Source organism: Herpailurus yagouaroundi, unplaced genomic scaffold, assembly GCF_014898765.1.
Source record: "Herpailurus yagouaroundi ecotype Mexico unplaced genomic scaffold, PumYag 159, whole genome shotgun sequence".
NCBI lineage: Eukaryota > Metazoa > Chordata > Mammalia > Carnivora > Felidae > Herpailurus > Herpailurus yagouaroundi.
Window position 1 is genome coordinate 31,901,105 of NW_024412400.1, and position 17,499 is coordinate 31,918,603.

The window sequence follows — 17,499 nt, forward strand, 5'->3', positions numbered from 1 at the left end:
AATAAATGTATTCTTTTTCTTTTCCCTTTTAAATATTAACATCAATTGTATTAAATATGGATTAACCTATGAATTGATAAATACTTGCCAATCAGTGAATTGCTTCATGTTAAGAAATACAGTAAGGAGAAGAAGGTACCTTATATAATTGAATATTTCCCCTTTAAATAAAAACCGTGACAGGTAGCCAGGGTTTGTTCTCAATTGTTACTTATTTCTGTCAAAGTAAAAGTGTAGAGTTAATATAGAAGGTCTTGTTCTAAACCTTCTCCACTAGCATGTGCTCACGAAACAATTGGGCTTCATCCACACTGGCACCAGTGGTCTTAATCCTATGGTTATAACTGCCCAGGATGTCACATCATGGGAAACATTTTGGGGAAAGAAAAAAAGAATTTTCATGATTGTATACTTGTAGTCTCATAAACCTCTTTCAGCATAGAATAATAGAAAGGGAATGACAGTGATATAAATGACCTATTTATATATAAATGTAAAGCCCCCTGAAGAATTATATGCCTTCTTGTAGAAGTTTAGGAACAGTGTCTACTGTTCTTGACTCCTGGGACTGTGTAATAATATTTACAGATTTAGCATTAAAGCGGAGAGAAATGTTTACTTAGAATAGATTATCAATTTGTTAAATCAGAAGTGGCTTGTAAACTTTAAAGTGTTTTACAAATGTAAATGATTATTTTATTTATTATTGAATCTGAAGGATCATGCTAAATTATGTTTAATCTTTTGAGAATCTCATGCTTTGGCCTTATGACTCATTTTCTTTTTTTTTTTTTTTTAATTTTTTTTTCAACGTTTATTTATTTTTGGGACAGAGAGAGACAGAGTATGAACGGGGGAGGGGCAGAGAGAGAGGGGGACACAGAATCGGAAACAGGCTCCAGGCTCTGAGCCGTCAGCCCAGAGCCTGACGCGGGGCTCAAACTCACGGACCGCGAGATCGTGACCTGGCTGAAGTCAGACACTTAACCGACTGCGCCACCCAGGCGCCCCTCATTTTCTTAAATAAGGACATATCTATGCCTAGCACTGTTCTGGACCTTTTACCTATGTTACTTCCTGTAATTTCCTGTAATCTTCACAACAACTACTAAGAAGTAGGGGTTATAATCTGCTTTATTACTAAAATTCTAAAAGGTAAAGTAACTTTCCTGAGGTCACAGAAGCTAAGCATCACTGTTTTCTGTTAAGCTTTTCATATTTCATGAGCCTCACTTCTCTCTGTGCCATTTCTTCCTTGACTTTGCTTTATAGGGGTGACATTCTGATACTGCAGTAAAGTCTTGGTGTGACCAACTGGACTTTAATGTCCCCAGTAGTAGTAATGTATGAGCAGACTCCATTCTATGTATTAGTGTCAGATATTAACCTGAGATGGGCCATGTATGACAAAAGCAGATTAAATCACATATTTGTGTGAATGAAGTTTATCTTCCTCTAATACTCATGCTTTTCAAGGGTAGCAAGATTTTTATCCTGAATGTAAAGATCATGTTATGAGCCCATATGTCAAAAGGAAATATGATATTCAAATCTACTACTTCAGAAAAATCATTATTCAAATTTTAGGAATGGCATTAGCACAATTTAAAGAAAATATTTGAGTAATATTTTGTGCTCATGGTAGTTAACAGTCATGTCCATCTCTCATAGTAGTATATAACACAATGCCATGCTCATGCGCCTTGATAGATAATTTGGTCAAAATTAAGAGATGAAATTAAAACTCTGAAAATCTTAATGGAATCTCTTTTGCTTTTTCTGTTAGGAAGCTCAGAACTAAATTTAGTCCTCAATGGTAAAGTAGTCCTCTACCTGAATGTTAGTGTACCTCCCCTCCCCTAAATCATGGATAATCTTAATCTCCTCATTGCCCTCCTCCCTCCCCTACCTCACTTTTATGCTCTCTCCTTTCTCATGTCTCCATATGGCATAACACATCAAATCCTTTTTGGAAAAAGGAATGATATAAACTATAAGTGAGGTAATAAGCTATGAATGGGGTTTGGCCGTGATGAAATTAATGACAATGATCCTTGCCTCTTAGAGGTTACCAAAAATGAGAGTAATGTGTATCATGGAAAAAAAATGGCATGCCCCAAGGGGCAAGTAAATCAGTTTGGTGGAAGATATCCCGAAAGTAAAATGCTTTAATTTTCTTCACAAGGCTTTTCTCTGCGTCATGGACTGGCAGTGATTTTACCTAGACAAAGTCAAACTAGAGAGAAAAAGGTAAAAGGATACCCCCGACCAATACATTTTAGATTTATGTATTTTGAAAGAACTTACTCTGTCTGCCTGTTGAAGGAGAGGTAGAAATATGCAGAAAGGTGAAGAATAGTCTTCAAAAAGGATTTATTATTTCCTTTTCCAACAGACTAAGAATACAGCTTGAGATTCTTAATGTGTCAACTAACATTACTCTTAAATATCTGGCACATAATTGATGGGAAATGTACTGTAGGATTTTTAAAGCATAAATCTGTGTAAACTCAGGTATTGACAGATAATTAATGTATTTATTTAGTATGGATAGGCATTCCCTAGAAGCACACTTATCATCCTCTACAGTAGAGTGAGCTCTTACTGTCTCTAATTGTGGCTGCTTGTATTTATGCCCAACTTCTTGTTACTGGTGAGGACTTTCAAGAAGTATATGCTGTTTAGAATTTCTGTGTTTCATAATCACATTCTCCTTCCAGATTCAAAATAAACCAGAAAAGAAACCTGGAACACCACTTCCACCTACAGCCACCTTTCCAAGTAGTCCCCGACCTCTCTCCCCTGTTCCTCATGTGAATAATGTTGTGAATGCACCATTGTCCATAAACATTCCACGGTTCTACTTTCCTGAAGGACTCCCAGATGCCTGCAGTAACCATGAACAGACTCTAAGCAAAATTGAAACTGCTTTCATGGATATTGAAGATCAGAAAGCAGACATCTATGAAATGGGAAAAATTGCAAAGGTAATATAACTACTAAATAATGTATAATCTCTCTTTCTCTAGCAATCCCAGTCTTCCTCTCTTCACTGCCTCTTTGCTCTCCTTTTAAGCATGGCTAGGTTTTTTCCTATGTTGAAAAAATGTATTTGATCCTGATATATCATCTGTGGTCCTATTTCATGGAACTCACAAGTTTGAAAAAAATCTTAGTGGTCTTCTAGTCCATCTTCCCATTTAAGATAGGAATTCCACCCATGACATCATGAACACATAAATTCATTCTCTGCTTGAATGCTTTCAGTGACCAGAAGCTCACTATCTTGCCAAACAACCTGTTTCATTATTAAATATCCTTACTTGTTAGAAAATTTTTCCTCGTATTGAATATGAATCTTTTTTCGTTCTTACCCATTAATCATAACTCTTCCCTGAGCCAGGCAAGGAATGATTGGGCCAGCTCAACACTAATTCTACTCAGAAATAAATGGATTTTCCACTAGGAACCAAGTCTTTAATATTTTCCAGTATACCCACCTGCTTCTAATTAAGATCTTAGCCTCTCATGCTAGGACAACTGAATATCTTCAGTAAGTGGATCCTCCATCTCCAGTCTCCTAGAACAATTAATACTGGGCAGAGAATCAGATTTTATTTGATCATGCCATTCCCTAGCTCAGCAGTATTCAGGGATTCCTCCCATCTATAGCAGTACTTTGTTTTGTTTGGGTTTTATTTTTATCATGCATGTAAATTGAAGAGTCAGATCATATCTCAGGATTTAGCAGTGGTTTCAGGTGGTGTTGCAAGAGGCAGAAGGATTTAGTAGACTAAGGTTTGCATGTGGGCAAGTAGGAGACCAAGTTGAAGGTCCCAAGACCCCATGCACACTTTCACGGTTCCCCTACATTCAGGAATAATATTTTAAAGTTTGGAAACTACTGATCTTGAAGATAAAGCCCAAACTACTATTACCTGCATGAGCCTGACCTACTTGCCCTCCCACAAGCATGCCTCTGCATTTGGGCTCTCATACTTCTCCCTTCCAAAATGGGCTTCCACTCCTGACAACCCCCACATAACCCATCTTTTAAGACCTAACTTCTATCATGTCTTTGGAGAAGTCCCCAAATCCCTACTCCAGTCATGCCCTGTCCTTTTCTCTACCTGCTGTCAGAACATTTGCTACTACTATTAAATAATTTGTAAATAGAGTGGTTTTAGGGGAAGTGAAAAGGAATTCTTTTATTCCCCCTTTGTTCACCCCCCCATCTTAGAACTTGCTTGTTGATCCCTCAGATGTTTCTAATGAAAAGTAAACTGACATTGCAAAAATAAGAGCTCACCTATCTCTACTTATTTTAGACATGAGGAAACTAAAGTCCCATGAGTACCTGAAGTCACAGAACTAGCACACGTCAGGAGACAAGTCCTCCAACTCCTGGCGTTGTGCTGTTTATACCATATGTTATCTCCCCTGAACATATGCTAACATACCATTAGCAAACTTCCAGTCAGTATCCACCCAAATAAATCACAGGTCCTTTCAGGGCACTGGCATTTTCTTACCCAAAGCTTTGAGAGATGGCAACTCTATGAGCCAAGATGGTAAATTATCTGAATGGGCTGGAACCATGAATCTAAATCCAAAAGACAGAATTCAGCAAGGCTGAATGAAATCTACATTTAGAGATAACATGTTAACTGCATAAATGCCAAACAGGGTTATTTCTAACCTGGAGACTGTGAGAGAGAAACAGGCAGTTACATGGACTGTTTCAGGCAGGCAGACAAGGAGAAACTGTCCAGATTAAGGGACATAGTAGTTCGCTGGTGCTGTGCTGGGCTCACATCTGGAAAGCCAATCCAGATGGCATTTAGTGCCTCACTGACAGAGACCTATAGCCTGTTCTGTTTGGAATACAAGTCCTGTAGGACTTCAGCCTTCCTCTGAATATTGCCAACCCCTGACTGAGGATCCTATTCTCCTCTGCCTTTCTGTTGCCTTGTCTCCCCACTCCTACTCTGGTCCTCCCACCCCTGTATTGTGGTAGCCCTTGCCCTGCTCCATGGTTCAGTGAGAAGAGAGCAGAAAAGCTAAGGACTCCACAGATGGTCAAGAGAGGTGTAGGAAAGAATGTAGTCCAGTCAGGGTAGGGGTCTGTGCATGCTGGGGAGTCAGAGGAAGGACTTTGCTCTTTCTAGGTAATGAGGATCAATCCGTATGTGATATCAGGAAAACTGCCAGTGTTGAAGCTGACAACATAGAGAAATTTAAAAATTGTGTTTAGCCCTGGTAATAGTAACATATAACAATGTACCGCTTACACCAAATTGTCATGTGGCACAATAACCAGTATACATGTACTGTCTGAATAACTTGTCTGAATCATACTTGATTGTAGCCCTCCATTCCCTTCATGAGTACCAGGCATTTGTGTTCATTGCTCTTAGACCTTCATTGTCAGCTCACGCAGCAGGGTAAACTGGTCATACTTCAAAAAGTTAAAACTAACATTGCATATAAAAATGAAGATGGGTACATAGTAACCTCAGTAGGTATCACAAGTGTATTGGTTTGTCTTGTTTTGTTTTGCCTTACTCTGTTAGTTCATTTTATTGGATTTTGCCTCTTCGTTTTTTAGATCATTTATTTTTTTATGTTTGTTATTGTCGAGGTATAGCTGCAACATAGTGTTAGATACTAGTTTCAGGTGTAGAACATAGTGACTTGACAAGCCTATATATTATGCTATGCTCACCACAAATATAGCTAAAAATCATTTATTTAAAAAGTTTAGTTAATCATTTCTTCCATTTAGCTAATCCACATTTCATCCAGCATTTAGTTGGCTGTGGCTCTTAACATGCACGAAGCAGTCCTGTTTTCAGTTATTTTTTACTATGCAGATTGGTCTTCTCTGACACTAGGCAGTGGACTCTATGCCTGTAGCACCTGTGCTGCACGTGCTTGGATTCTCATGACAAGCTGGTTGTAGGTAAAGGAGAAGAAAGACAGCCTTTAAGGGACAATGAAGCAAGAGGGGGTTGGAGCAATCAGTGAACACTTCTCTGAATTCTTGTAGTCTATAAAGCTCTTTGGAAGGCCAGCTTGAGTTTGCAATCCACTCTTAGTGCCACTTAAGTGTAGCTGTAGGGACTGGGGTCTTTTTTTTTTTTTTTTTGAAGTGCAAAGAAAACGCTATGTTTATGAAATCTGCATCTGTTGGTGAAGTTTAGCTCATTCATCTTTGACCTCAAACAGCCCTAGAGAAGTTAATCGCACTTTCTGATTAAATTCTCAGTGTATAGTTTGTACTTTTTTCCACAGCTCTAAGTGATGACAGAGAAGAAATTAATCTAGAGAATGAATCTAAGAGAAAAGCAGTGTAGGAACATACATTGAAGAACAGTAAGAAACGTGCTTGTTAGAGACTGGGCCAGAAGACTCGCCATTGAGTTTTGGCCTCTAGCAGGAGGTTGAGGAAGAAGAGTGAGGCTGTCTACTGAACCATACACTGTCAGCTCCCTTTTTCTGGCTGAGGGAGCACTGCCTTGACCTGTCGTGCCTGTGTCCTGTAAGCCAACTTCTCTGTACCATTATTTCTTCGTCTACAGTATGGGCTGAAAATACCTGCCCTCTTCTTCGTGGGGATCATGTGATGATCGAATGAAATAACATTTTAAAATGTTAAAGAACATTGCACATGTTAGGTAATCATCTCTTCCTGTGTGACTCATTAAACAACTTGCTTTCAATTCTTTATGTTGTTGGGCCATTCTTCGATCAAATTATAGATGTTCTGTTTTCCTTGCTCCAGCAACTTTGATTACCATAGACTGACTCTTGGTACCTCCCCTAAATCTGAGTTTCCTAACCCCATTTTCTGTATCTCTCCATATCCCCACTTGTCATCCATTCTTTTCCTTTGCAAAAAGTCTTGACACTGACTTGTTCTCTCCTCTGTTAAAGTCTCTGTTCTGCTGCCCTCGGATTAATATCATTTACTTTTTTGGGCTTCTTATTGATCTCCTGGCTCCCTTTATCTTAATTCTTTGATTTTTGAGCAGGTGCAGCCAGCCATACATTTTTTTAAGTAACCAAAGTGTAACATCTGCATTGCATTTTTTTCCTTTGTCATTTTCTCCAAGGACTAATACTCTCCTGCTGCCTAATACATGGCTACTTAGGGTACCCCACTATGAGAAAAATAGGCCAGCCCTTACCAATCTATTTTAAAACATATCCATTCTATACATTATCTCTTAGAATTTTGCCTTTGATTTTGCCTTTGACATAGAAATTTATGTGTCGGTCTCTCTGTCACTTACTATTCCTTAGGAGCTGACATGTATGCATTTTAACAGAAGTCTTCTAGAGAAAAGAGTATAATTCAAGCGAAAGAAAGTTGTTTAATAGTGAAAGTAGCCCCACAGGATGTAGTCAGCACACAGCCCCAGGTAGTGTTTCAGCTAAAAATGGTAACCACTTCCTGAAGTTGAGCTAGAAGATTCCTGACCCCTTCCAATTCTAAAAAATCCATGAGTGACTATAATGGTGGGAGTTTCAAGCACTTTGGCAAGCCAGTTCCAATCTCTCCCTCTATGTACTTTCTCCGTTTGGGCCTCTACACTCTTGCCTCTATAATACAGACTATTCTTTTAAGCTTTCCTAGCAGTTGTCAGTAGTTTGTCATATCTAAGAACATTTTCTTGGCAAACTACTATTCTGCATGAAAGGGAGAATTGGAAAGTGGATTTGACAGTTTACCACCCAAAGGATATTAATTGTGAGCTTTGTACTTTGGCAATCATAATTTACACAATAAACAAAATCCATTTGGTTGCTAAGCAACACCTTTCCCTCATTCTCGACCTCATTGGTGGTATTTGACCTTTGGACTTAAGAAATCTTAAGGTCTACCCTGTTTGCAGAACATGCTTGCTTTAGTGGCCCAGGCAGGAGCAGCCTCTTAATTCTTCCCTGTACTTACCTCCTATGGCTTGAATTTCACCTTCCATATCCTCATCTCCAGCATGAATCCAGCAACCTTGGGTGTTCTGTCATCATAACTCAGAGTCATTATCTCAGATGAGATACTCTTCCGGCTTCTGTGGTGATTCCACATGCACTGAGACCTCACACCAGGAACAGCTTCTCTAGAATCCAGTATGGATTCACATCTAGTGAGCCTCCAAAGGAAAAGCTTCCATTTTTAGAATGATGAAAGCTCAACAGATTCTGTGTCTAATATGAATAATAAGACTGTCTTTAATTACAAGATGCACCTCTTTGAAGGGTTCCAAATTTGGGAGTATGTTTTATGTGCATATACAAAATTGAGAACATTCAGAGACTATTTCTCTGCTATTATTTAGATATTATTACTTGAAATAATTTTCCCTCTAGGAAAAAAGTAGGTAAATTTGGTAAGAAGTCTTTCTTGTAAGAGTATAATTAATTGAAAGAAATAGCTTTTTATTGAAGAAACAAAATCAACACCTTTTAGAGTATTATAGTTTCATATTCATTCCCAGCACCTCCTAAGGCTTTTATTATATGTAGTCATTTGTGGTTGCTTCTAATATATAAATAAATGATAGCTTTTGGTTTTTATCTTTAATCTTTTACCTGAATTATAACCATTTAGAATAGATGCCTGTCTGCTTTGGATTTTCTCTCTCTCTCTCTCTCTCTTTCTCTCTCTACCCCTCCCCTGCTCATGTTCTGTCTCTCTCTCAAAAATAAATAAACACTAAAAAAAAAAAAATTGGGTGGCGGCGCGGAGTGGGGGGGGAGTTGGTGCCTATGTGGCTCAGTTGGTTAAGCCTCCGACTTAGGCTCAGGTCATGATCTTGTGGTTGATGAGTTCGAGCCCCACATCAGGCTCTGTGCTGACAGTTTGGACCCTGGAGCCTCCTTCAGATAATGTATCTCCCTCTCTCTCTGCCCCTCACCCCCTCATGCTGTCTCTCTCTCTGTATCTCAAAAATAAGTAAATATTTTTAAAAAAAATTTTTTTTAATTAGATGGCTATTTTCTTGAGCAATCTAGACTTTTCCAGTTCTTCCTGACCCTGGGGCTTAATAACATAATAGGCAAAGGAGAGAGGGAGATGTGTGGGAGAGTATATTAATACCAGTGACCAAGTATTAAATGTGGCTGGCTGTAGGACATATACAACCATGACATTCAGTCATTTTTCTTTTTCAAAGGTAGAAAATATATGATGTGAGAGTGGTAGGAAGGGAGACTGGTTACTTTATCAGGAAAGGGAAAGACATATCACTGTAGATGATCTTGGAGAAAAGGTCAGATGGATTTCCATTTCCTTCATTAAACATGGAATCTTCTTGTTTCCCCTCTGTCTCTTTCTGAATCTACCATAGCTGATGTATTTGCTTCTGCCCCAGTTTGGCTCCCTCAAGGACCTGTGACACAAAGGCTAAAAGCCACAAAGGCCCATTGTTTGGCTGTGTCATCATTTCAACACCCCTTGGCTTACACTGTATTTGTGTTTTATTTGCAGCTCTGTGGCTGTCCTCTTTATTGGAAAGCCCCCATGTTCCGGGCTGCAGGGGGAGAGAGGACAGGATTTGTGTCCGCACAGTCATTCGTTGCCATGTGGAGAAAGTAAGTATACGACCAGTCACTCCAGGGCTAGGCAAAGAATTGTCTGGTTCTCACAAGGTGCTTTATAAAGGTCACTTATTTTACACGTTCATTAATTTTTCTTTACCCTTTATTTCAACAAGTAAAATTCAGTGATTCACACTTATTTATAACCACACAAATTTTTTCCATAATCTTTATCTACATGTCTCTAATCAGTGAAAGAGATCTTCAAAGATAACTTTTTAGTAACTCTTTGATAGTTTCTTAGTTTTACTTGTTAAATTTGGGTCTTAGAATTTGACTCTGGTAGCAGTGGCATAAAAGTACAGTCTCCTCAGGGCACCTGGGTGACTCAGTAGGTTAAGTGCTTGACTTGATTGCAGCTCAGGTCATGATCTCACAGTTCATGAGTTCAAGCCCCATGTCAGGCTCTATGCTGACAGTGCAGTTCCCGCTTGGAACTCACTCTGTCTTTCTCTCTCTCTGCCCCTACCCCACTCCCGTGTGTGCGCTCGCTCGCTCTCTCTCTCTCAAAATTAAGCTTTAAAAAAAAAGTAGACTCTCCTTTAAGGGGAGCAGACCATATGTGTCATGTGAAAAAATACAGCTTCCGGGGGCGCCTGGTTGGCTCAATCGGTTAAGTGTCCAACTCCTGATTTCAGCTCAGGTCTATGATGTCACGGATCGTCATAAGTGTACTCTTAATCCCCATCACCTGTTTCACCTCTGACAAGTTTTCTTTCATTTTAACCTTCTTTTTTTTTTTCTTCCTTCTTCTTTATAAGTTATTTCTTGATATATTTATACATTTTAAGAGAATGTCACAGCTTGCCCCTTCTACCTCTTAACTGACCGGACTTCTTTACATATGTTTATAGCCTTGTTTACATGTGTTCTGCTCACATTTTTTGGGCTAGATACCCTTCCTGGTAAACTATTGGGAAGTGCCATTCACCTGTTATCCTCATTGTCGTCATCATTATTATTACTTAAAATCAACATATAATAGCAGAATTGAGCACACAGATTCCTTCTGTTCCCTTCATGCCACCTAAAAAGCCCTTAGCAGTATAATGCTTGAGAATAGTAGGTGATTGATAAGTGTATTCTTATTTTTAAAAATCTAGCAGCAAGTTGAGTTCACCAAGTTCTTTCTGCATTACATTAGAACAACAGCTATAAGAGTATATAGAACTCCTATCAGTTAATGAACTTTTTGTCAAAGAACCATACCAATGCTAAATGTTAAAATGCTTCATGTTGTCCAGGTGAATTTTAGTCATTTTGTTACAGGGAATAGTTCTAAGTTGTCTGAATACCAAGAACTAAAAGGGCCCTAGGAGAATCATTCCTCATACACTATCTAGTTGACACTTCACAGTCAGTGTCATGATCACCATTCCACGTCTCCTATAGCAAATAGAAAACTGCTGGATAAAATCTAAGAAATACCTTTTTTTTTTTTTTTAATGTGTTGATAAGTAGTCATAAAAGTCAGGGAATTCATTAGAGGCTAGAAATAGCATAAAAGCACTAATTAACAGGAGTGAACCAGCAAAAGAATTGGCATTTCCCCTTAGGGTATTTATCATCAGTATTTCTGGCAGCCTAGAACCTACAGGAAGGAAATAGAGCCTTGGGCCTGAACAGTAGAGAAGTCAGCTTGGATTCCCTCTCCTTTTCCCACCAGTAAAGCCAAGACTTTAGCTGGGTGGTCCAATTATGTGTTAATTATTATTGTTATTTTAAATTAGCATGTAACAGTAGCCGAATTAAAGAACTTGAAATGTATACATGTTCTAACTTTTGTTCAGCTGACTTCTTTCACCCTGGTAAATATCAGGCCCTGAAAAAGCCTTAGCTGGATACAGTATGAACCAAGGGTAGAAAGAATATAGATGCTGCACAACTCTTGTCAGAGGTACCTTTAGCCATTGAGATCAGCATTGTTGGTCATCTAACAATCTGTGAAAGCGGCAAGAAGTGAGTTATAATTGTTTCAGAAAAAAACTTTGAATAAGCTGAGAGATTGAAAAAAAAGGAAGTAGTCTATTCCAGAAGAGATTAGAGCCAGAAAGAAGTAATTATTTTAGGTCATTCTGAGTATTCTAGAACCCTACATTTGTGAGCCAAAGGGTGACTATAGCAAAGGAAAACTGTTAACCAACTTGAGTTACCTGTAGTTAACCACATAATCTTAATAACAGCCAGGTTTTTTGTCTTAAGACTGTGTCACTGAAAAGGTGGACATTTATGTCGGTAGGTAGAGCAGCAGCAGCAGCAGCCACAACAGCTGTGTCCTTTTTTTTTTTTTTTTTTAATCTTTATTCATTTTTGAGAGAGTGTGAGTGGGGGAGGAGCAGAGAGAGAGGGAGACACAGAATCTGAAGCAGGCTCCAGGCTCTGAGCTGTCAATGCAGAGCCCGATGAAGGGCTCGAACTCACAAACTGTGAGGTCATGACCTGAGCTGAAAGTCATACGCTTACCGACTGAGCCACCCAGACGCCCCTAGCTGTGTTCTTTTATTGAGATGGATCATTTTAATTTTATCTCTAGGGAAAGGATATTTTTACAAAAGGCAAAGGGGAAAAAAGACACACAGCACAACTCTTCATTTTAGGTAACTACAGGAGACTGTTTATGAAGTCATACAGCATGACTAACTGTCCCTGTCTTTTTTCATTTGAAAAAACATTTCTGTGACTAGATTAAGTGTATGTCTGTATATTAGTCTTATTTTATGACCCACACTAAAATGGTTGGAGCTCCCTCTAGTGGGAGCTCCTTTCGGCGTTCTTAAAATGCCTTTTATTTATTTTATTTTATTTTATTTTATTTATTTTATTTTATTTTATTTTATTTTATTTTATTTTATTTTATTTTATTTTATTTATTTTATTTTATTTTATTTTATGTTTTTATGTTTTTATGTTTTTATTTAAATTCCAGTTCGTTAACATACAGTGTGATAGTAGTTTCAGGTGTACAACACTACCATTCAGCATGGGCTTATCACAAAAAGTGCCCTCTTTAAACCCCCAACACCTGTTTCACCCATCCCTCTACCACTGTCACCCCTGGTAACCATCAGTTTGTTCTCTGTTGTTAAGAGTCTGTATCTTGGCTTTTAAAATGCCTTTTAAGGGATGCCTTGGTGGCTCCGTTGGTTGAGTATCCAACTCTTGATTTTTGCTCAGGTCATGACCCCAGGGTTGTGGGATCCAGGACTGGGTTACCCTCTGTGCTGACCTTGGAGCCTGCTCAAGATTCTCTCTCTCCTTCTGCCCTTTTCCCCTGCTCATGCGCTCTCTCAAAATAGAATAGAATAAAATAAAATAATTAAAAATAGTAATAAAATGCCTTTTAAAAGCAGAGGTGCTTTAAGGGAGACCCAGATATGGCTATTCGGGGAGACTAAGCAGCTGAGCATGATGGTTTGAGTTATCATACTGATCTTGAAGAAGATGTGTGTTTATTTTTGCAAATTTTTTTTTTTTTTTTTTTTACCAATTTTGCCCTTTGCATAAGGTGACTTGGGCTTAAGTGTAGTACATTAAAGCTTTCAACTACAAAAAAATTACTGGCAAATAATGACATAGAATTTAAACATATTGGCATATGCATACACAAGCTGACTTGCTCCCATAATAGGCTCTTTATATTCTTGAAAAGTGAAGTCACATGTAAAAGTCACAGAATAACAAGAAATAATTTCTCTGCTATCCCAGTACTCATGGGATGGAGGCTTCCTAGCCCTCCTCCTAATGTTTTGAGGATGAACACCTTAATGGGCTCTTGTTCCCCTGCTTCTGCCCTCCCTCCTTTCCCTGCCTTATTGCCCATTTCATATCTATACTCTGATATCTATTTTCTTACAGTCAGGACATTTTTACATTTTTAGGGGAAAGACATTGCTCCATGGCTTTTTTGAGTTCCTGGATTACCCGCTTTGTGGCAGAGATCCTCTCAGTCAGTCAAGTAATATTGATCCAGCTTCGTTATGCCTTATTTTCACTTACCTTTGAATGTCAGTGTATGATTTGTCTCTTAACAGTATTTTGTTTTAAGAGCTCTGGAAGATACCAGTTTAAAATAGCTATGTTTACCTTCTTTCTCCAGCTTTCACAACTTTTATTTATCTCCTTTTCTCTTCCATATAGAGTTTACCGGCCACTGTCATCAGCTGGAAATCATAATTCACCTTTTCTTTCTATTTCATGCTTCTGGTCAGAAAAAGCCATTCTTGATTTGCCTTTTTCCTCTCAGAGTATCTCTCATCTGTGCTATCCTTTCTTTATAAAAGTGCTCCTTTACAAAGATCTCACCACCTTTTTATTGTGATCATCCCAACCATTTTCTAATCCTAGGAGGTGGTTCCCATCAGCATTTATTACATACTAATCTTTTTCTGAAATGTATACATGTTTAACTGTAGAGGCCTTGAGAATGCTAAAGAATGATAAGGAGAATTAATATACAAATTATACTATAACTTTAATAATCACAAATGAAGTCAGTTTTTAACTATACATCCATTAGATCACAAACATTTTTTGAGAATCTTCTGTGTGAAAGTCACTGTGCTGGCTGCTAAGGAAGAAAAAAGACCTGTCTATAACTGTGTCTGCCCTTTAAGTGCCAGTGAAATAAAAACAAACTAATAGTACAATGGTAAATATAATACAATAAATTAAATAGTACAAAGATCAGTAAAGAATTTAGTTATGAGAGAAGGCTTTTTGAAAGACTTGCATTATTAGCTGAACCTTAAAGAATAGCCAGCATTCCAATAGCAAAGTCAAGAGGGATGGTATTCTAGGAGAGTAGAATCATATAAGAAATGGCAAAGAGGCAAGAATGCACATGGCACACTTAGAGAATAATGGACCAGGCCAGCTGTCTGGAGTGGAAGTTTCATTTAGCAAAGCAGTAAGGTAGATAGGTAGGCAGGCTCCCATCTAGTTACAGAGAGCCTTAAATGCTGAACTGAGGCAGTTAGACTATTCGTATAAGTGGTAGAGAGCTACTGAACATTTTTGAAAAAGAGGATTATATAATCCAAGAATGTTTCGGAATGAATTGCCTGTGTTTTAAGGTTGGATGAACACTGAAATCTGTTTTGACCCTTTTCCTTCTGTTGGTCTCAGCATGAAGTAATAAGACCCTTACTGAACTCAAAAGTACACTGGCATTAGAAAAGAGGGAATGGTTGTATAAAACATTTTGAGGAAATATTCCTAAGGACTCCTGTATTCCCATCCTGTATTCCAAACACTTAGGGATCCAAGCTGGAAACCTAGCAGTTGTTATGGACTTCCCCTTACTTTCATCCCTCCACACCAATCAACTACCCTGTCCTCATTACAACCAGATTTCCCCCTTTGTCTTCATCTCCCACTGCTACTATCCATGCTCAGGCCCGTAGTTGGATTTTTGCTTGATATTTTTGAAAAGCACATCTGATCTTATCACTGTCCAAGTTAAAATTCTTCCATGGAGTAGGCCAAAGCCAAGTCTTCCTGATCTAACATAAAAAGGCCAATCCTATATGCTCATGTCCACTTTTCTTACCACCCCAGTGTTTGTAGCTGCCAAAATATTCCACACACTCTCACACCAAGCATTTGTACTTGCAGCCCTCCTGACCCACAGCATCCTTCTTTCCTACTTACCAGTTCTAGGGAATCTCACTGGCCCTCTTGTGTCCTCCCATGACACCCATGCTTATTACTTCTGTCGCATGACAGAGTATAACCTGAGTATGTAAGTATAATCTTAATGGTGTAGCACTCTCACTAGACTATAAACTGTTTACAGAGCACAGAACTGTGTCTTATTTTCTCTGAATCCCAAGTATCTTCAAGGCTAGACACAAGTGGCACACAGTTAGCATTCACTAAATGTAATGAAAAAAAACAAGAAAATGTGGAGACTAATGGGATGTGCATAAAATAAGGAAAAGAAATAAGTTTAAAATGACTTCAAATTTCAAGCCCAGATAATTTGGATATTTCCACCTTTAACAAAAATAGATGTCCAGGAAAAGGACTGGCTTTGACGGGAAGATATAAAATTTGTTTTTTGATACTTTAACTTTGTTGTCAGAGTATAGTTACTAAGTGGAAATGTCCAGTATTAGTTGGGCATGAGGAATTCATAGAGCTTAAAGACTTAAAAGGGCATTCATTCATTTTTTTTTCTTTTTTTATTGGCCCTTCAAAGTCTAATTTCAGAAACCCCCTATCAGGTGGGCCCTGAATATGTCTGCCAAACTGGGCAAACAGAAGTCTTTGTCTTATGTGGTGCATAGTAGTCCAACTGATATATTCTCTCCTGGCTGGCAGGTAGCTCTAGAGTTCTGGGCCTGGATGTCCTGTGCCAAACCTGAATGGACATTTTCCCTCCCCTGCAATTAGTAGATCCTGTGGTCTTAGCCCCAGAAACATTTTACAAAAATAATATGCCATTTTGTTATTGAGCTTTTCTTGAGGTGTCCCTTTGACAAAATCAAGAGCATGGAGGGGCTCCTGGGTGGCTTAGTTGGTTAAGCGTCTGACTTTTTGATTTTGGCTAGGATCATGATCTCACAGTTCATGAGTTGAAGCCCAGCATTGGGCTCTGTGCTAACAGTACAGAACCTGCTTGGGATTCTCTCTCTCCCTCTCTCTCTCTGGCCCTCCCTTCTGCTTGCTCTCTCTCTCTCATTCTCTCTCAAATAAGTAAGTAAATAAATAAATAAACTTTAAAAACGTAAAAGAACGTAGAAAAATTCCCTTTCTTAATCTTTGAAAAGAGAGAACTTGATTCTAGATCTAAATGGCCTTCAGTTCAGGCTGAAATTAGCAACTGTTGATATTGTAGACATTGTTCACAGTAGCCAGACTTCCTAAGCAGTTGTCTCTTTTGTAGGTTGCTGAATAACCATCATGATGATGCCTCTAAGTTTATCTGTCTCCTGGCAAAGCCCAGCTGCAACTCTCTAGAACAGGAGGATTTTATCCCTTTACTTCAGGTAATTTTCATTTCCTTCTAAAAATGGGTTTTATTTTCAGAGTTTCAGAGGTTTTAAATATTTTTCAGCTGTAAGATATGTCAATTGAGATATACAAATCTAGAAGTCAGATTTGTAGAAGAGTGGCTTTCAAGCTCATTTTAGCAATAAAATCCTCTTGTTAAATGAAAATTAACACAGAACCCATAGTTTTAATAAAACAGATAAAACAGGGCAACTCCCACTGAAGCAGAGAAAGGGGTGCCACTAACCCTCCCCCTTGTCTAACCACAGGAAACATTGAAACACCTTCTGAAACCAGACATTTGGCCTACTTGGCCTAATTGACCTATGCCCAACCGAAAGGGCCCACTTGAGGAGTGTTTACATCTAGGCCTTCCAATAAGAATCAGTTACAAGCCAATATTGGATCTTTTTTTACTATAGCATTCTTCATAGCCTGATATGTTGCTTATTAATATTCTTAATTTCATGTCTAAATATTTGGCTTTCCTAAGCAGATTGCAAATTCCTTGAAGCTAAGGTCTGTCTTTTCATGTCTGTTGAATGCTTATCATTGTTTTAGTTGTTCCAGTAAATCTTTGTTGACCTGTTCATGAGGATGCCTAAAGAGGGACAGAAAAATATATTAACATAGTTTGTTTTGTTTTGTTTTTTCAGTTGTATTCATGGCTGCCATCATTTTTTGGTAAATTTTTTGTTGAAATATAATATATACACAAAAAACATACAGATCAAAAGTGCACCCAACAATCATGTTTCACACATGAGTGAAATCGTATTATGTTTGTCTTTCTGTGATTGACTTATTTCACTTAGCGTTATACCCTCTAGGTCCATTCATGTTGCAAATGGCAAGGTTTCAATTCTTTTTTTATGGCTGCATAATATTTCATCGTGTGTGTGT

The 17,499-nt window shown here is 38.3% G+C and overlaps 1 protein-coding gene across 4 annotated transcripts in view; it reads left to right on the forward strand.

Moving 5' to 3' along the window:
• The window catches only part of PPP2R3A (protein phosphatase 2 regulatory subunit B''alpha), a 218,893-nt gene that overhangs the window by 80,167 nt on the left and 121,227 nt on the right, over positions 1 to 17,499 (forward strand). For all 4 annotated transcript variants that reach the window (XM_040480247.1, XM_040480250.1, XM_040480249.1 and 1 more), the window contains 3 exons: positions 2,721 to 2,987; positions 9,494 to 9,597; positions 16,490 to 16,592. In XM_040480247.1, the coding sequence (XP_040336181.1) occupies positions 2,721 to 2,987; positions 9,494 to 9,597; positions 16,490 to 16,592 (474 nt within the window). The remainder of the gene's footprint in view (positions 1 to 2,720; positions 2,988 to 9,493; positions 9,598 to 16,489; positions 16,593 to 17,499) is intronic.